This window comes from Salmo salar, chromosome 06 (assembly GCF_965601325.2).
Source record: "Salmo salar chromosome 06, fSalSal1, whole genome shotgun sequence".
Lineage (NCBI taxonomy): Eukaryota > Metazoa > Chordata > Actinopteri > Salmoniformes > Salmonidae > Salmo > Salmo salar.
In genome coordinates, this window is record NC_138296.1 from 96277129 (window position 1) to 96298020 (window position 20892).

At 42.5% G+C, this 20892-nt stretch overlaps 1 protein-coding gene across 3 annotated transcripts in view; it reads right to left on the minus strand.

Annotated features, from left to right (window-relative positions):
- Positions 1–8657: 8657 nt before the first annotated feature.
- Positions 8658–20892, minus strand: part of LOC106593510 (serine/threonine-protein kinase Sgk1) — a 53717-nt gene continuing 41482 nt past the window's right edge. For 2 of the 3 annotated variants that reach the window (XM_082977099.1, XM_082977100.1), the window contains 5 exons: positions 18916–18994; positions 18065–18143; positions 10501–10689; positions 10287–10418; positions 8658–8951 (listed from right to left, as the gene is read on the minus strand). In XM_082977099.1, the coding sequence (XP_082833225.1) occupies positions 8673–8951; positions 10287–10418; positions 10501–10689; positions 18065–18143; positions 18916–18994 (758 nt within the window). In that variant the 3' untranslated portion in view covers positions 8658–8672. Of the gene's footprint in view, positions 8952–9153; positions 9446–10286; positions 10419–10500; positions 10690–18064; positions 18144–18915; positions 18995–20892 lie in introns of those variants that run through there. The other variant, XM_082977101.1, reaches the window with a different exon arrangement.

Consider the following 20892-nt stretch of genomic DNA (forward strand, 5'->3'; position numbering starts at 1 on the left):
CTGGTAATATGTTAGTATGTTATAGGTAGGAGTTTTACTAGTAATATGTTAGTATGTTAAAGGTAGGAGTTGTACTATTAATATGTTAGTATGTTATAGGTAGGAGTTGTACTGGTAATATGTTAGTATGTTATAGGTAGGAGTGGTACTGGTAATATGTTAGTATGTTTTAGGTAGGAGTTGTACTGGTAATATGTTAGTATGTTTTAGGTAGGAGTTGTACCTGCCTGGTAATATGTTAGTATGTTTTAGGTAGGAGTTGTACTGGTAATATGTTAGTATGTTATCGGTAGGAGTTGTACCTGCCTGGTAATATGTTAGTATGTTATAGGTAGGAGTTGTACTGGTAATATGTTAGTATGTTATAGGTAGGAGTTGTACTGGTAATATGTTAGTATGTTATAGGTAGGAGTTGTACTGGTAATATTTTAGTATGTTATAGGTAGGAGTTGTACCTGCCTGGTAATATGTTAGTATGTTATAGGTAGGAGTTGTACTGGTAATATGTTAGTATGTTATAGGTAGGAGTTGTACTGGTAATATGTTAGTATGTTATAGGTAGGAGTTGTACTAGTAATATGTTAGTATGTTATAGGTAGGAGTTGTACTGGTAATATGTTAGTATGTTATAGGTAGGAGTTGTACCTGCCTGGTATTATGTTAGCATGTTATAGGTAGGAGTTGTACTGGTAATATGTTAGTATGTTTTAGGTAGGAGTTGTACTGGTAATATGTTAGTATGTTATAGGTAGGAGTTGGACTGGTAATATGTCAGTATGTTTTAGGTAGGAGTTGTACTGGTAATATGTTAGTATGTTATAGGTAGGAGTTGTACTGGTAATATGTTAGTATGTTATAGGTAGGAGTTGTACTGGTAATATGTTAGTATGTTATAGGTAGGAGTTGGACTGGTAATATGTCAGTATGTTTTAGGTAGGAGTTGTACTGGTAATATGTTAGTATGTTATAGGTAGGAGTTGTACTGGTAATATGTTAGTATGTTATAGGTAGGAGTTGTACTGGTAATATGTTAGTATGTTATAGGTAGGAGTTGTACCTGCCTGGTAATATGTTAGTATGTTATAGGTAGGAGTTGTACTGGTAATATGTTAGTATGTTTTAGGTAGGAGTTGTACCTGCCTGGTAATATGTTAGTATGTTATAGGTAGGAGTTGTACTGGTAATATGTTAGTATGTTTTAGGTAGGAGTTGTACTGGTAATATGTTAGTATGTTATAGGTAGGAGTTTTACTAGTAATATGTTAGTATGTTAAAGGTAGGAGTTGTACTATTAATATGTTAGTATGTTATAGGTAGGAGTTGTACTGGTAATATGTTAGTATGTTATAGGTAGGAGTGGTACTGGTAATATGTTAGTATGTTTTAGGTAGGAGTTGTACTGGTAATATGTTAGTATGTTTTAGGTAGGAGTTGTACCTGCCTGGTAATATGTTAGTATGTTTTAGGTAGGAGTTGTACTGGTAATATGTTAGTATGTTATAGGTAGGAGTTGGACTGGTAATATGTTAGTATGTTTTAGGTAGGAGTTGTACCTGCTTGGTAATATGTTAGTATGTTACAGGTAGGAGTTGTACCTGCCTGGTAATATGTTAGTATGTTATAGGTAGGAGTTGTACTGGTAATATGTTAGTATGTTATAGGTAGGAGTTGTACTAGTAATATGTTGGTATGTTTTAGGTAGGAGTTGTACTGGTAATATGTTAGTATGTTATAGGTAGGAGTTGTACTGGTAATATGTTAGTATGTTAAAGGTAGGAGTTGTACCTGCCTGGTAATATGTTAGTATGTTATAGGTAGGAGTTGTACTGGTAATATGTTAGTATGTTATAGGTAGGAGTTGTACCTGCCTGGTAATATGTTAGTATGTTTTAGGTAGGAGTTGTACTGGTAATATGTTAGTATGTTATAGGTAGGAGTTGTACTGGTAATATGTTAGTATGTTATAGGTAGGAGTTGTACTGGTGATATGTTAGTATGTTTTAGGTAGGAGTTGTACCTGCCTGGTAATATGTTAGTATGTTATAGGTATGAGTTGTACTGGTAATATGTTAGTATGTTATAGGTAGGAGTTGTACTGGTAATATGTTAGTATGTTTTAGGTAGGAGTTGTACTGGTAATATGTTAGTATGTTATAGGTAGGCGTTGTACTGGTAATATGTTAGTATGTTATAGGTAGGAGTTGTACTGGTAATATGTTAGTATGTTTTAGGTAGGAGTTGTACTGGTAATATGTTAGTATATTTTAGGTAGGAGTTGTACCTGCCTGGTAATATGTTAGTATGTTATAGGTAGGAGTTGTACTGGTAATATGTTAGTATGTTATAGGTAGGAGTTGTACCTGCCTGGTAATATGTTAGTATGTTATAGGTAGGAGTTGTACCTGCCTGGTAATATGTTAGTATGTTTTAGGTAGGAGTTGTACCTGCCTGGTAATATGTTAATATGTTATAGGTAGGAGTTGTACTGGTAATATGTTAGTATGTTATAGGTAGGAGTTGTACTGGTAATATGTTAGTATGTTATAGGTAGGAGCTGTTGGTAGAACATTGTGCTTGCAAAAGGATTGTGAGTTTGATTCCCGTTGGGGCCACCAATAGGCAGAATATAAGCCTCTGCTAAAATGCCTTTATGACCTGTGGTAGTGGAGGTGGTTGTGTACACTAGTGTGCTATGTTGGAATTACATAATTGCCATGAGCACACACACACACACACACACACACACACACACACACACACACACACACACACACACACACACACACACACACACACACACACACACACACACACACACACACACACACACAGCAATGACAGCACTCCTGATTGAATAATTGTACAGTTTTTAGTTGACATGTATTTTATAACAACCATTTACATTAAACATGAATAGTTCCATACTTTATTTAAGCATACTTTTAGTTTCCTGTTCCATATACATTAATACTAGTTACACAAATAGACTCCAGATATACAAAACAAACTTAAACATAGCACTCAATATTAAAATGGAATGTTGAGTCCAGACAACGGTGAAGCATTACTACATCATCAAGAGGAGACTGGAAGACTAAAGGGGGTTGTAGGGCGTAGCGATTAGGGGGTAGGGCGTAGCGATTAGGGGGTAGGGGAGAGGACGGATCTCAACACAACAATGCATTCTATCCATCCATTACTGCATCCCAAATGACACCCTATCCCAGGGATATTTAACTCTGACCCTACCAGGGCCAGAACCTGCTGGTTTTCTGTTTCATCCGGTGTCCCAGATCTAAATCAGTTCCTGTTGAGAGAGGGGGAACAATGAAAAACAACTGTGGATTGGGTTCGAGGTCCAGAGTTTAATTTCAGGGCCCTATTCCCTATACAGTGCAGGACATTAGACCAGAGCCCTGGTGAAAAGAAGTGCAGCATATTGGATATAGGGTGCCATTTGGGACACACTCCAGGTCATTCTGTTGGTCCAGGTCCTTTAGAACGGAATTCAGATACAGAAACATAGATACTAGCAGCTTCTCCCTCACCACAATCAATTATTAAATCTATCAATCAATCTATCAATCAACCAACCAACCAATCAATCATCCTCCAGTTTCAGTCGCCTGGATCCAGAGTGTAGAGACAACTCGTCAGGACGTTTCAGTCGACTGGATCCAGAGTGTAGAGACAACTCGTCAGGACGTTTCAGTCGACTGGATCCAGAGTGAAGAGACAACTCGTCAGGACGTTTCAGTCGACTGGATCCAGAGTGTAGAGACAACTCGTCAGGACGTTTCAGTCGCCTGGATCCAGAGTGTAGACACAACTCGTCAGGACGTTTCAGTCGACTGGATCCAGAGTGTAGAGACAACTCGTCAGGACGTTTCAGTCGACTGGATCCAGAGTGTAGAGACAACTCGTCAGGACGTTTCAGTCGACTGGATCCAGAGACAACTCGTCAGGACGTTTCAGTCGACTGGATCCAGAGTGAAGAGACAACTCGTCAGGCCGTTTCAGTCGACGGGATCCAGAGTGAAGAGACAACTCGTCAGGACGTTTCAGTCGACTGGATCCAGAGTGTAGAGACAACTCGTCAGGACGTTTCAGTCGACCTGATCCAGAGTGAAGACACAACTCGTCAGGACGTTTCAGCGTGGAAACCCCCGAGCGGGTCATGTCATGACGGACCAACCAATCAGGGACCATAGTTTGACACTGCCTCGTTCAGACTCTCCCACCGACAACCAACCAATCGTATGTCGTCACCGTGGGGGCAGAGTGAAACATTGAGGAGCGGTGAGGCTGTAAGTGAGGATGTGGTATAGGCTCTGGTCAAAAGTAGTGCACTATATGGGGAATAGGGTTCTAGTCAAAAGTAGTGCACTATGTAGGGAATAGGGTGCTATTTGGTACAGAACCAGAACCATGAGTCATCAGTACGAGACAAGATGAATCAGAACGGACAAGTGTGATGGAGAGAGAGAACATCTTCTTTATAAAGGCACCTTAAAGAGCGAACGGCCCTCCTCCCCCCCCCCCCCCCTCTCTATCTTCCGGAACATTCACATCTACCTCTCCCTTAGGGTTGGGGGGGGGGGGGGGTAGAATTACAGGTGTGTACCCCCCGTGATATGGGGGATTGTTCTTATTTAGTTAGTAAACAGGGATGTTTATGATGTGTCCTATAGGTAGGAGTCCATGGAGGGGTCTGTAGGTAGGAAGGAGTACATATGATGTCCTATAGGTATGATATCCTATAGGTATGATATCCTACAGGTATGATATCCTACAGGTATGATTCCAACAGGTATGATATCCTACAGGTATGATATCCTATAGGTATGATATCCTACAGGTATGATATCCTACAGGTATGATATCCTACAGGTATGATATCCTATAGGTATGATATCCTACAGGTATGATATCCTATAGGTATGATATCCTACAGGTATGAGGTATGATATCCTACAGGTATGATATCCTATAGGTATGATATCCTACAGGTATGATATCCTACAGGTATGATTCCAACAGGTATGATATCCTACAGGTATGATATCCTATAGGTATGATATCCTATAGGTATGATATCCGACAGGTATGATATCCTACAGGTATGATATCCTACAGGTATGATATCCTATAGGTATGATATCCTACAGGTATGATATCCTACAGGTATGACATTCCTACAGGTATGATATCCTACAGGTATGATATCCTACAGGTATGATATCCTACAGGTATGATATCCTATAGGTATGATATCCAACAGGTATGATATCCTACAGGTATGATATCCTACAGGTATGATATCCTACAGGTATGATATCCTACAGGTATGACATTCCTACAGGTATGATATCATATAGGTATGATATCCTACAGGTATGATATCCTACAGGTATGATATCCTACAGGTACGATACCCTACAGGTATGATATCCTACAGGTATGATATTCTACAGGTATGATACCCTACAGGTATGATATCCTACAGGTATGATATACTACAGGTATGATATCCTACAGGTATGATATCCTACAGGTATGATATCCTATAGGTATGATATCCTACAGGTATGATATCCTACAGGTATGATATCCTATAGGTATGATATCCTACAGGTATGATGTCCTACAGGTATGATATCCTACAGGTATGATATCCTACAGGTATGATAGCCTACAGGTATGATACCCTACAGGTATGATATCCTACAGGTATGATATCCTATAGGTATGATATCCTACAGGTATGATATCCTACAGGTATGATATCCTATAGGTATGATATCCTACAGGTATGATATCCTACAGGTATGATATCCTACAGGTATGATATCCTACAGGTATGATATCCTACAGGTATGATATCCTATAGGTATGATATCCTATAGGTATGATATTCTATAGGTATGATATCCTATAGGTATGATATCCTACAGGTATGATATCCTACAGGTATGATATCCTACAGGTATGATAGCCTACAGGTATGATAGCCTACAGGTATGATACCCTACAGGTATGATATCCTACAGGTATGATATCCTATAGGTATGATATCCTACAGGTATGATATCCTACAGGTATGATATCCTATAGGTATGATATCCTACAGGTATGATATCCTACAGGTATGATAGCCTACAGGTATGATAGCCTACAGGTATGATACCCTACAGGTATGATATCCTACAGGTATGATATCCTATAGGTATGATATCCTACAGGTATGATATCCTATAGGTATGATATCCTACAGGTATGATATCCTACAGGTATGATATCCTACAGGTATGATATCCTACAGGTATGATCGCCTACAGGTATGATATCCTACAGGTATGATACCCTACAGGTATGATATCCTATAGGTATGATATCCTACAGGTATGATATCCTACAGGTATGATATCCTACAGGTATGATATCCTATAGGTATGATATCCTATAGGTATGATACCCTACAGGTATGATATCCTACAGGTATGATATCCTACAGGTATGATATCCTATAGGTATGATATCCTACAGGTATGATATCCTACAGGTATGATATCCTATAGGTATGATATCCTACAGGTATGATATCCTACAGGTATGATAGCCTACAGGTATGATACCCTACAGGTATGATATCCTACAGGTATGATATCCTACAGGTATGATATCCTACAGGTATGATATCCTACAGGTATGATATCCTATAGGTATGATATCCTATAGGTATGATATCCTACAGGTATGATATCCTACAGGTATGATATCCTCTACAGAACTCACCACTGTGTTTTATATCAACGTGTGGGGGTTTTGGACTTCGCTGTCCGTGAAACGAGAACAACACGCTCTCGTGTTTGTCTATAAAGCACTTCTGAATAAACCACCTTCTCATTTATCGTCACTCATCAATATTAGAATTATAATTCCTGAAACCAGGTCTCAAGGATGGATTACACTGGAGGTCCCTGCGATTTTCCACAGAGTTGGGGATGGCTGCCGTTTCCCTGTTCCGCTCGTCGCCTACGGAAGAGCCTGCAGACCAAACTTCAACTTCAGACTCTTGTCCCCCCCCCCCGCCCCATTTTAAACATTTATTTGGAGGATTTTTATTGTTGTATTGCTTGTAACTGTTTCGGGTAATGCAAGTTATTGTGCTGTTAGGAGAATAACCTGTGTGTAAATGTAACAATCTGTTGCTGTATTGTTTTGTGTTATCTGTGATCGTTTTGTCTTGTCTTGTGTAGTTTCTTAATGTAGCTTCATGAAACGGGTTTCCATGGCCGAGCAGCTGCACACAAGCCTAAAGATCACCATGCACCATGCCAAGCGACGGCTGGAGTGGTGTAAAGCTCTTGGGCAGTGGAAACATGTTCTCTGGAGTGATGAATCACGCTTCACCATCTGGCAGTCCGACGGACGAATCTGGGTTTGGCGGATGCCAGGAGGAACGCTACCTGCCCCAATGCATAGTGCCAACTGTAAAGTTTGGTGGAGGAGGAATAATGGTCTGGGGCTGTTTTTCATGGTTCGGGCCCCTTAGTTCCAGTGAAGGGAAGTCTAAATGCTACAGCATACAATGACATTCTAGACGATTCTGTGCATCCAACTTTGTGGCAACAGTTTGGGGAAGGCCCTTTCCTGTTTCAGCATGACAATGCCCCCGTGCACAAAGCGAGGTCCATACAGAAATGGTTTGTGAGATCGGTGTGGAAGAACTTGACTGGCCTGCACAGAGCCCTGACCTCAACCCCATCAAACACCTTTGGGATGAATTGGAACGCCGACTGCGAGCCAGGCCTAATCACCCAACATCAGTGCCCGACCTCACTAATGCTCTTGTGGCTGAATGGAAGCAAGTCCCCCACAGCAATGTACCAACATCTAGTGGAAAGTCTTCCCAGAAGAGAGGAGGCTGTTATAGCAGCAATGTTCCAACATCTAGTGGAAAGCCTTCCCAGAAGAGTGGAGGCTGTTATAGCAGCAATGTTCCAACATCTAGTGGAAAGCCTTCCCAGAAGAGAGGAGGCTGTTATAGCAGCAATGTTCCAACATCTAGTGGAAAGCCTTCCCAGAAGAGAGGAGGCTGTTATAGCAGCAATGTTCCAACATCTAGTGGAAAGCCTTCCCAGAAGAGTGGAGGCTGTTATAGCAGCAATGTTCCAACATCTAGTGGAAAGCCTTCCCAGAAGAGTGGAGGCTGTTATAGCAGCAATGTTCCAACATCTAGTGGAAAGCCTTCCCAGAAGAGAGGAGGCTGTTATAGCAGCAATGTTCCAACATCTAGTGGAAAGCCTTCCCAAGAAGAGTGGAGGCTGTTATAGCAGCAATGTACCAACATCTAGTGGAAAGCCTTCCCAGAAGACTGGAGGCTGTTATAGCAGCAATGTTCCAACATCTAGTGGAAAGCCTTCCCAGAAGAGTGGAGGCTGTTATAGCAGCAATGTTCCAACATCTAGTGGAAAGCCTTCCCAGAAGAGCGGAGGCTGTTATAGCAGCAATGTTCCAACATCTAGTGGAAAGCCTTCCCAGAAGTGTTATAGCAGCAAAGTGGGGAAACCAACACCATATTAATGCCCATGATTTTGAAATGAGATGGTCGACGAGCAGGTGTCCACATACTTTTGGTCATGTAGTGTACCTTCAATACAACCAACCAATCAAACTTTATCAATAACAAACAAAAAAAGTTCTGTCCTTACTTCTGGAGTTCCACAGAACGTCGACGTGGTTCCGTTCTGTTCTATGTTCTCCTTGCAGAGCCCGAAGTCCGTGAGTATGATGTGTCCCTGAGAGTCCAGTAGAATATTCTCAGGCTTCAGGTCTCTGTAAACGATGTTTAGAGAGTGGAGGTATCCCAGGGCACTGGCGATCTCCGCTGTATAGAACCTGGCCCGAGGCTCTAAGAAACATCGCTCCCTCTGGAGATGGTAGAACAACTGGAGCAGAGGGAGAGAGAAAGAGGGAGAGAGAAAGGGAGAGGGAGAGGGGGAGAGGGAGAGAGAGAAGGAGGGAGAGGGAGAGAGAGGGAGAGAGAGAGAGAGAGAGAGAGAGAGAGAGAGAGAGAGAGAGAGAGAGAGAGAGAGGGAGAGAGAGGGAGAGAGAAAGGGAGAGGGAGAGAGAGGGAGAGAGAATGGGAGAGGGGGAGAGGGAGAGAGAGAAGGAGAGAGAAAGGGAGAGGTAGAGAGAGGGAGAGAGAAATGGAGACGGAGAGAGAGAGGGAGAGAGAGAGTGAGAGAGAGAGAGAGAGAGAGAGAAAGGGAGAGAGAGAGAGAGAGAGAGAGAGAGAGAAAGGGAGAGAGAGAGAGAGAGGGAGAGAGAGAGAGAGAGAGAGAGAGAGAGAGAGAGAGAGAGAGAGAGAGAGAGAGAGAGAGAGAGGGAGAGATAGAGGGAGGGAGGTTTGGTCTTTATCGTACTATTGGTGTGTGCAGAGCTTCAACGATGCATCCACAGTATCATAGAAAACAACAAGACAGCAGAGAAAAAATAGAGAGGAAGGAAGACAGTCAGAGGTAGAAAGAGATGGGAGGAAGACAGTCAGAGGTAAAACGGGATGGGAGAAAGACAGTCAGGGGTAGAATGGGATGGGAGGAAGACAGTCAGGGGTAGAAAGAGATGGAAGGAAGACGAGGGCAAAAAGGAGAGAGGATAAAGAAAGTAGAGAAGGAGGGAGGTAGAGAGAGACAGCGAATTGAGAGAGAGGGAGATAGAGGGGGAGGTTGAGAGAGGGAGATAGAGAGAGAAAGAGAGGTAGAGAGAGAGGGAGATAGAGAAAGAGAGGTAGAGAGGAGAAAAAGAAGAGTCCATATTTAAACAGTGCTGTCTTCACTCCTTCACTCCAGAAATATGCCAGTGCTGATTCTGCCCACAGTTTCCCTGACCCCCTCCCTCTCTCTCCCTCCCTCCCTCCCTCCCACCCTCCCTCCCTCCCTCCCTGACCCCCTCCCTCCCTCCATCCCTCCCTCTCTCTCCATCCCTCCCTTTCTCCCATCCTCCCTCCTTCCCTGTGACCCCTCCCTCCCCCCTTCCTCCCTGCCTCCCTCCCTCCCCTCCCACCCTCCCTGCCTCACTCCTTGTGACCCCTCCTGCCCTCTCTCTCTCCCTGCCCCTCCCTCCCTTCCTTCATCACTCCCCCTGCCTCACTCCCCTCCTGCCTGCCCTCCCTCCCTGCCTCACTCCCCCTCCTGCCCCTCTCTCCCTCCCTCCCTCCCTCCCTTCCTCTCTCCTTCCTTCCCTCCCTTCCTCCTTCCTTATGTTTCAGTGTGTCTCCTCACCTCTCCTCCGTTAATGTAGTCCAGTACAAAGTAGAGTTTATCAGCGGTCTGGAAGGAGTAGTGTAGTCCCACTAGGAAGGGGTGTTTAATGTTCTTCAACAGGACGTTCCTCTCTGACATGATGTGTTTCTCCTGGAGGTCAACAAAGGGGTAAAGGTTAGAGGTTATAGAGGTTGGCCACGTGGTGGTATCTGTGTCTGTGTGCAACTTGTACCTCTTTCTTCTTCAGGATGGCCTTCTTCTGCAGCACCTTAACAGCGTAGAACTGGTCGTCTGTTCGGTGCCTGGCTAGGAGGACCTTCCCGAAGCTGCCCTTCCCTATCACCTTCAGGAAGTGGAAGTCACTGGGCTTGGCTGTGGGGTTGGAGGACGGGCCCAGGTTCATCTGCTGGGAGGGACTGGGCTGTGGATGAGAGCAGGAGGTAAGAGATATGATATAAACATACAGTTGAAGTCGGTAGTTTACATACACTTAGGTTGGAGTCATTAAAACTCGTTTTTCAACCACTCCACAAATTTCTTGTTAACAAACTATAGTTTTGGAAAGTCGGTTAGGACATCTACTTTGTGCATAACACAAGTAATTTTTCCAATAATTGTTAAGAGACAGATTATTTCACTTATAATTAATTCACTCTATCACAATTCCAGTGGGTCAGAAGTTTACATACACTAAGTTGACTGTGCCTTTAAACAGCTTGGAAAATTCCAGAAAATGATGTCATGGCTTTAGAAGCTTCTGATAGGCTAATTTACATCATTTGAGTCACTTGGAGGTGTACCTGTGGATATATTTCAAGGCCTACCTTCAAACTCAGTGCCTCTTTGCTTGACATTGGAAAATCAAAAGAAATCAGCCAAGACCTCAGAAAAGAAATTGTAGACCTCCACAAGTCTGGTTCATCCTTGGGAGCAATTTCCAAACGCCTGAAGGTACCATGTTCATCTGTACAAACAATAGTACACAAGTATAAACACCATGGGACCACGCAGCCGTCATACCGCTCAAGAAGGAGACGCGTTCTGTCTCCTAGAGATGAACATACTTTGGTGCAAAAAGTGCAAATCAATCCCAGAACAACAGCAAAGGACCTTGTGAAGATGCTGGAGGAAACAGGTACAAAAGTATCTATATCCACAGTAAAACGAGTCCTATATCAACATGACCTGAAAGGCCGCTCAGCAAGGAAGAAGCCACTGCTCCAAAACCGCCATAAAAAAGCAAGACTACAGTTTTCAACTGCACATGGGACAAAGATCGTACTTTTTGGAGAAATGTCCTCTGGTCTGATGAAACAAAAATAGAACTGTTTGGCTATAATGACCATTGTTATGTTTGGGGGGAAAAGGGGGAGGCTTGGAAGCCAAAGAACACCATCCCAACCGTGAAGCATGGGGGTGGCAGCATCATGTTGTGGGGGTGCTTTGCTGCAGGAGGGACTGGTGCATTTCACAAAATAGATGGCATCATGAGGTAGGAAAATTATGTGGATGTATTGAAGCAACATCTCAAGACATCAGTCAGGAAGTTAAAGCTTGGTCGCAAATGGGTCTTTCAAATGGACAATGACTCCAAGCATACTTCCAAAATTGTGGCAAAATGGCTTAAGGACAACACACTCAATGTTTTGGAGTATCCATCACAAAGCCCTGACCTCAATCCAATAGAACATTTGTGGGCAGAACTGAAAAAGCGTGTGCGAGCGAGGAGGCCTACAAACCTGACTCAGTTACACCAGTTCTGTCAGGAGGAATGGGCCAAAATTTACCCAACTTATTGTGGGAAGCTTGTGGAAGGCTACCCGAAACGTTTGACCCAAGTTAAACAATTTAAAGGCAATGCTACCAAATACTTATGGAGTGACCTACTGAGAATGTGATGAAAGAAATAAAGAAATAAAGAAATAAAAAGATATAAAACCTGAAATAAATAATTCTCTCTACTATTACATTTCACATTCTTAAAATAAAGTGGTGATCCAAACTGACCTAAGACAAGGAATATTTACTAGGATTAAATGTCAGGAATTGTGGAAAAACTGAGTTTAAATGAATTTGGCTAAGGTGTATGTAAACTTCCCACTTCAACTGTACATTGTCAGAGTATTGGGACGTAGGGTAAAACTAACCTGTCTCACGACGGTCTAAACCCAGCTCACGTTCCCTATTAGTGGGTGAACAATCCAACGCTTGAACATTGTTAGAGTATTGGGACGCAGACAAAACACCGTTCTGAGAGCGTCTGCCTGCTTGTTACCAAGATGGTCTTCAGAATAAGGCAACTACTAGACATAGTTACAGTTCCAAGGGTATTACAGCCTGATATCAAACATTAACTAGCCTCTATGGGCTAGGTGGGACGCTTGCGTCCCACCTACGTAACAGCCACTGGCAGCCTGTGGCGCGATTTTCAAAATGTTAAAAATCCTATTACTTCAATTTCTCAAACATATGACTATTTTACAGCTATTTAAAGACAAGACTCTCGTTAATCTAACCACACTGTCCAATTTCAAAAAGGCTTTACAACGAAAGCAAAACATTAGATTATGTCAGCAGAGTACCAAGCCAGAAATAATCAGACACCCATTTTTCAAGCCAGCATATAATGTCACCAAAACCCAGAAGACAGCTAAATGCAGCACTCACCTTTGATGATCTTCATCAGATGACAACCCTAGGACATTATGTTATACAATACATGCATGTTTTGTTCAATCAAGTTCATATTTATATCAAAAACCAGCTTTTTACATTAGCATGTGACGTTCAGAACTAGCATACTTCCGGGGAATTCGCTAACATTTTACTAAATTACTCACGATAAACGTTCACAAAAAGCATAACAATTATTTTAAGAATTATAGATACAGACCTCCTCTATGCACTCGATATGTCCGATTTTAAAATAGCTTTTTGGTGAAAGCACATTTTGCAATATTCTAAGTACATAGCCCAGGCATCACGGGCTCGCTATTTAGACACCCGGCAAGTTTAGCACTCACCATAATCATATTTACTATTATAAAAGTTTCATTACCTTTTGTTGTCTTCGTCAGAATGCACACCCAGGACTGCTACTTCAATAACAAATGTTGGTTTGGTCCAAAATAATCCATCGTTATATCCGAATAGCGGCGTTTTGTTCGTGCGTTCCAGACACTATCCGAAATAGTAAAGAAGTGTCGCGCGCATGGCGCAATTCGTGACAATAAAATTCTAAATATTCCATTACCGTACTTCGAAGCATGTCAACCGCTGTTTAAAATCAATTTTTACGCCATTTTTCTCGTAGAAAAGCGATAATATTCCGACAGGGAATCTCCTTTTCGGCAAACAGAGGAAAAAATCCCAAAGGCGGGGGCGGTCGGGTCACGCGCATAAGCCCAGTGTCCCTTGATCGGCCACTTGAGAAAGGCGATAATGTGTTTCAGCCTGGGGCTGGAATGACGACATTCTGTTTTTTCCCGGGCTCTGAGCGCCTATGGACGACGTGGGAAGTGTCACGTTAGAGCAGAGATCCTTAGTAAATGATAGAGATGGAAAAGAAGTTCAAGAAATGGTCAGACAGGCCACTTCCTGTAAAGGAATCTCTCAGGTTTTGACCTGCCATTTGAGTTCTGTTATACTCACAGACACCATTCAAACAGTTTTAGAAAATTTAGGGTGTTTTCTATCCATATGTAATAAGTATATGCATATTCTAGTTACTGGGTAGGAGTGGTAACCAGATTAAATCGGGTATGTTTTTTATCCAGCCGTGTCAATACTGCCCCCTAGCCCTAACAGGCTAGACATAGTTATAGTTCCAAGGGTATTACAGCCTGATATCAAACATTAACATAGTTACAGTTCCAAGGGTATTACAGTCTGATATCAAACATTAACATAGTTATAGTTCCAAGGGTATTACAGTCTGATATCAAACATTAACATAGTTATAGTTCCAAGGGTATTACAGTCTGATATCAAACATTAACATAGTTACAGTTCCAAGGGTATTACAGTCTGATATCAAACATTAACATAGTTATAGTTCCAAGGGTATTACAGTCTGATATCAAACATTAACATAGTTACAGTTCCAAGGGTATTACAGTCTGATATCAAACAATAACATAGTTGCAGTTCCAAGGGTATTACAGTCTGATATCAAACATTAACATAGTTATAGTTCCAAGGGTATTACAGTCTGATATCAAACATTAACATAGTTATAGTTCCAAGGGTATTACAGTCTGATATCAAACATTAACATAGTTATAGTTCCAAGGGTATTACAGTCTGATATCAAACATTAACATAGTTACAGTTCCAAGGGTGTTACAGTCTGATATCAAACATTAACATAGTTACAGTTTCAAGGGTATTACAGTCTGATATCAAACATTAACATAGTTACAGTTCCAAGGGTATTACAGTCTGATATCAAACATTAACATAGTTACAGTTCCAAGGGTGTTACAGTCTGATATCAAACATTAACATAGTTACAGTTTCAAGGGTATTACAGTCTGATATCAAACATTAACATAGTTACAGTTCCAAGGGTATTACAGTCTGATATCAAACATTAACATAGTTATAGTTCCAAGGGTATTACAGTCTGATATCAAACATTAACATAGTTACAGTTCCAAGGGTATTACAGTCTGATATCAAACATTAACATAGTTATAGTTCCAAGGGTATTACAGTCTGATATCAAACATTAACATAGTTACAGTTCCAAGGGTATTACAGCCTGATATCAAACATTAACTAGACATAGTTACAGTTCCAAGGGTATTACAGTCTGATATCAAACAATAACATAGTTACAGTTCCAAGGGTATTACAGTCTGATATCAAACATTAACATAGTTATAGTTCCAAGGGTATTACAGTCTGATATCAAACATTAACATAGTTATAGTTCCAAGGGTATTACAGTCTGATATCAAACATTAACATAGTGATAGTTCCAAGGGTATTATGGTCTGATATCAAACAATAACATAGTTACAGTTCCAAGGGTATTACAGTCTGATATCAAACATTAACATAGTTACAGTTCCAAGGGTATTACAGCCTGATATCAAACATTAACTAGACATAGTTACAGTTCTAAGGATATTACAGTCTGATATCAAACATTAACATAGTGATAGTTCCAAGGGTATTATGGTCTGATATCAAACAATAACATAGTTATAATTCCAAGGGTATTACGGTCTGATATCCCACCACCAAATACAGGTGAATCTTCTTTTCCAGCTTGCTTTATTTTAACGGATAATTATTTATTTCAATGTTTAGTGTCTAATGAGTCCTGAAATGTTTTATCTCTCTATATTTCCTTCATAACGCTAAGTTTGAAAATGATTTGATAGGAGATAGTCAACATGAGTCATGATAACGTTTTCAGCTAGAAGACACATATCAATCAAAATTACCGGACAAAAGACGTCGACTATTCTGTGCCAATGTAACTCTATCGCAGTACCCAAGAGGACAGAAGTTACCTGGCTCTCAGTGGGCTGACTTAGTTTACCACAGCACCCAAGAGGACAGAAGTTACCTGGCTCTCAGTGGGCTGACTTAGTTTACCACAGCACCCAAGAGGACAGAAGTTACCTGGCTCTCAGTGGGCTGACTTAGTTTACCACAGCACCCAAGAGGACAGAAGTTACCTGGCTCTCAGTGGGCTGACTTAGTTTACCACAGCACCCAAGAGGACAGAAGTTACCTGGCTCTCAGTGGGCTGACTTAGTTTACCACAGCACCCAAGGGGACCTAAGTTACCTGGCTCTCAGTGGGCTGACTTAGTTTACCACAGCACCCAAGAGGACAGAAGTTACCTGGCTCTCAGTGGGCTGACTTAGTTTACCACAGCACCCAAGAGGACAGAAGTTACCTGGCTCTCAGTGGACTGACTTAGTTTACCACAGCACCCAAGGGGACCTAAGTTACCTGGCTCTCAGTGGGCTGACTTAGTTTACCACAGCACCCAAGGGGACAGAAGTTACCTGGCTCTCAGTGGGCTGACTTAGTTTACCACAGCACCCAAGGGGACCTAAGTTACCTGGCTCTCAGTGGGCTGACTTAGTTTACCACAACACCCAAGAGGACAGAAGTTACCTGGCTCTCAGTGGGCTGACTTAGTTTACCACAGCACCCAAGAGGACAGAAGTTACCTGGCTCTCAGTGGGCTGACTTAGTTTACCACAGCACCCAAGAGGACAGAAGTTACCTGGCTCTCAGTGGGCTGACTTAGTTTACCACAGCACCCAAGAGGACAGAAGTTACCTGGCTCTCAGTGGGCTGACTTAGTTTACCACAGCACCCAAGAGGACAGAAGTTACCTGGCTCTCAGTGGGCTGACTTAGTTTACCACAGCACCCAAGAGGACAGAAGTTACCTGGCTCTCAGTGGGCTGACTTAGTTTACCACAGCACCCAAGAGGACAGAAGTTACCTGGCTCTCAGTGGGCTGACTTAGTTTACCACAGCACCCAAGGGGACCTAAGTTACCTGGCTCTCAGTGGGCTGACTTAGTTTACCACAGCACCCAAGAGGACAGAAGTTACCTGGCTCTCAGTGGGCTGACTTAGTTTACCACAGCACCCAAGAGGACAGAAGTTACCTGGCTCTCAGTGGGCTGACTTAGTTTACCACAGCACCCAAGAGGACAGAAGTTACCTGGCTCTCAGTGGGCTGACTTAGTTTACCACAGCACCCAAGAGGACAGAAGTTACCTGGCTCTCAGTGGTGCTGACCTAGTTTACCACAGCACCCAAGAGGACAGAAGTTACCTGGCTCTCAGTGGGCTGACTTAGTTTACCACAGCACCCAAGAGGACAGAAGTTACCTGGCTCTCAGTGGGCTGACTTAGTTTACCACAGCACCCAAGAGGACAGAAGTTACCTGGCTCTCAGTGGGCTGACTTAGTTTACCACAGCACCCAAGGGGACAGAAGTTACCTGGCTCTCAGCGGGTTGACTTAGTTTACATTGTTTGCTAACTGATATAATACACTATTGTAAATAAATCGATGACAGAATTACATGAAAAATAGCGCCATCTGCTGGACGCATCGCCACTGCTTATATTTGTCCCTTTCACTGCACCTACAACTGGTTAAGCTGTACTTGTGGAAGAGAAATGTTGTTGTTGTTGTTGTTGCATTTCCCAACTCCCCTTGAGACGCCCTTTTGAGAGTGGGGTCACAGCCATTACTGGTGGTGACCCAGGAGCAATTAGGGTTAAGTGCTTTGCTCAAGAGTACATTGGCAGATTTTTCACATTGTTGGCTCTGGGATTTGAACTTGCGTCATTTAGGTTTTTCTGGCCCAATGCTACATGTAGTTTAATAAGTTTATTGTATTTTGATGTGCATTGTGGTGCTCACCTGGAAAAGAGACCTCTCAGCATTGACTCCATGTCTGAATGAAGACTCCTTGGTCTCAGCATTGACTCCCTGTCTGAATAAAGACTCCTTGGTCTCAGCATTGACTCCCTGTCTGAATAAAGACTCCTTGGTCTCAGCATTGACTCCCTGTCTGAATAAAGACTCCTTGGTCTCAGCATTGACTCCCTGTCTAAATGAAGACTCCTTGGTCTCAGCATTGACTCCCTGTCTAAATAAAGACTCCTTGGTCTCAGCATTGACTCCCTGTCTAAATAAAGGCACCTTGTTTTCAGCATTGACTCCCTGTCTAAATAAAGAGACTCTGGTCTCAGCATTGACTCCCTGTCTGAATAAAGATACAGTATGCACACACAAACATTTGTACTTACAGGGGGAGAGGGATTCGCGTTCATGAGTTCAGCCTCCTGTTGTTGGGGAGCCAAGTTGACGATGGACTGAACCTCAGGACTGGAGAGAGAGAGAGACAGAGATAGACAGAGAGAGAGAGACAGAGAGATAGACAGAGAGAGAGAGACAGAGAGAGAAAGAGAGAGAGAGAGAGACAGAGGGATAGACAGAGAGAGAGACATAGAGAGAGACAGAGAGAGAGAGACAGAGACAGACAGTTCAGATAGACAGAGACAGAGAGACAGAGAGACAGAGGGAGATAAACAGAGATAGACAGAGAGAGAGAGAGACAGAGATAGAGAGATAGACAGAGAGAGACAGAAACAGACAGTTGAGATAGACAGAGAGATATAGAGACAGAGAGCGAGACAGAGAGATATAGAGACAGAGAGCGAGACAGAGAGACAGAGATACAGAGACAGAGATACAGCGAGACAGAGAGAGAGAGAGAGAGAGAGAGAGAGAGAGAGAGAGAGAGAGAGAGAGACAGAGACAGACAGTTGAGTGATACAGAGACAGAGAGAGACAGATAGTTAAGATAGACAGAGACAGAGAGAGACAGAGACAGAGAGAGATACAGAGACAGACAGTTGAGATAGAGCCTTCTCCAATATATCAATCATAATCCAACTTTGGGTACAATAAGCAATAGCAAAATGGTTAGTCAGAATGCATGGTCGTTATTCCGTCTTTAACATGCAGTAATGACATACAGACAAACAGCCCATCATAAAGGGCTAGGCCTAATGAGGTAAAACCTAATAAAAACATTCAAAAAGAACTAACAAAAGTACAAAAGAACATTCTAAACGTTATGAATCAAGTCACTCACTGCTTGCAGGTGTAGGAGTTAGTAGTGGCCAGTCTCTGAATAAAGTCATTCAGCCCCATTCTTCTCTGTTTCATAAAAGCTGCAAGAGAAAGAACACAAAGGAGAAGGTGGAAAAACATGAAAAAGATGGAAAACCCACGCTAAAAGATATTCTGCCTCTCTCTCTCCCTCTCTCACTCTCTCCCTCTCTCACTCACTCCCTCTCTCACTCTCTCTCGTCTCTCTCTCTCTCACTCCCTCTCTCTCACTCTCTCTCCTGTCTCTCTGTCTCTCTCTCTCGCGCTCTCTCACTCCATCTCCCTCTCTCACTCTCTCTCGCTGTCTCTCTCTCTCTCTCCCTCTCTCTCACTCTCTCTCGCTCTCTCTCTCACTCCATCTCTCGCGCTCTCTCACTCCATCTCTCTCTCTCTGTCTCTCTCGCATCTCTCTCTCTCTCTCTCCGTCTGTCTCGCTCTCTCTTCTCTCTCTCTGTCTCATTCTCTCTCTCTCTCTGTCTATCTCTCTCTCTCTCTTCCTCTCTCTTTCGCTCTCTCCATCTCTCTCTCTCTCTGTCTGTCTCGCTCTCTCTCTCTTTTCCTCTGTCTCTTTCTTTCCTCTCCTTCTCTCGCTCTCTATCTCTCTCTCTCTCTTTCTCTCTCTCTCTCTATCTCTCTTTCTTTCTCTCTATCTCTCTTCCTCTCTCTTTCTTTCTCTCTCTCTCTCTGAGTAAAAGTTATTGTAAAAGTGTCTCTGAGAGGGTTGAATGAATACGGTCTCTTGTTCAAGCGTAGATAGAATCCTACCAGTGAGTAAAGCTCCTTAGTCCTCGTGTTACAGCTGTTTGTCTGTGTTCCTTACTATTTATCATGGCTACAGGCTATATTCTGCACGGTCTGGTTCAGAGCTGTACTGTAGAGCTCTGTGTTGGACTTCTTCTATAGGAGGGCAGGAAAGGGAGGAGGGAGCGAGGGAGGAGGGAGCGAAGGAGGAAGGCTGACTGCAGTCTCTCTACTCCAGAGTGTATCATGGTATTCGTCCCCACCGCATGGGCGTGTTCCAGCGTCAACACGGATTCAGAGCGGCAGACCGTGACGTTTATTTGACAAGCTTTGCTGCGGTTTCAGACAATCGGACGTGTTTGCGCTCAGAATGCGTAGTGGATATCTACAGTAGTCTACCGCGCTCCTCAAGCTCGGGTATTGCGTCAAAGCGTCAAAGCGCAACGTTAAAGAGAAGGGTGAAAACACCTACGGTCCGTCTGTAGCCAGCTGAACGAACCGTATGTATTAGTATGAACGTGCAGAGTTGCAGGAATTTTCCAACGCCTCCGAAATGATCTGTGCAACAGATCAGAAATGTCAACAGCCATTGTAGACAGAGAACAAACAATGTGGGTTGTCGCCAAAGTGTATTCAGTGTTAAGATAAAAACAAAAACAGATCTTCTCTAAAACCGTCCAGATGTGTTTATTTGTTCTTTCTGGAAACGGAAAACCCTATCACATCTGAATAACATAGCCTACAGTAGCCTCCCCTGGTATATATATATATGCCTACAGTAGCCTCCCCTGGTATATATATATATATATATGCCTACAGTAGCCTCCCCTGGTATATATATATATATATATATATATATATATATATATATATATATATATATATATATATATATATATATATATATGCCTACAGTAGCCTCCCCTGGTATATTATATATATATATATGCCTACAGTAGCCTCCCCTGGTATATATATATATATATATGCCTACAGTAGCCTCCCCTGGTATATATATATATAGATATGCCTACAGTAGCCTCCCCTGGTATATATATATAGATATGCCTACAGTAGCCTCCCCTGGTATATATATATATATATATGCCTATAGTAGCCTCCCCTGGTATATATATATATATATGCCTACAGTAGCCTCCCCTGGTATATATATATATATATGCCTACAGTAGCCTCCCCTGGTATATATATATATATA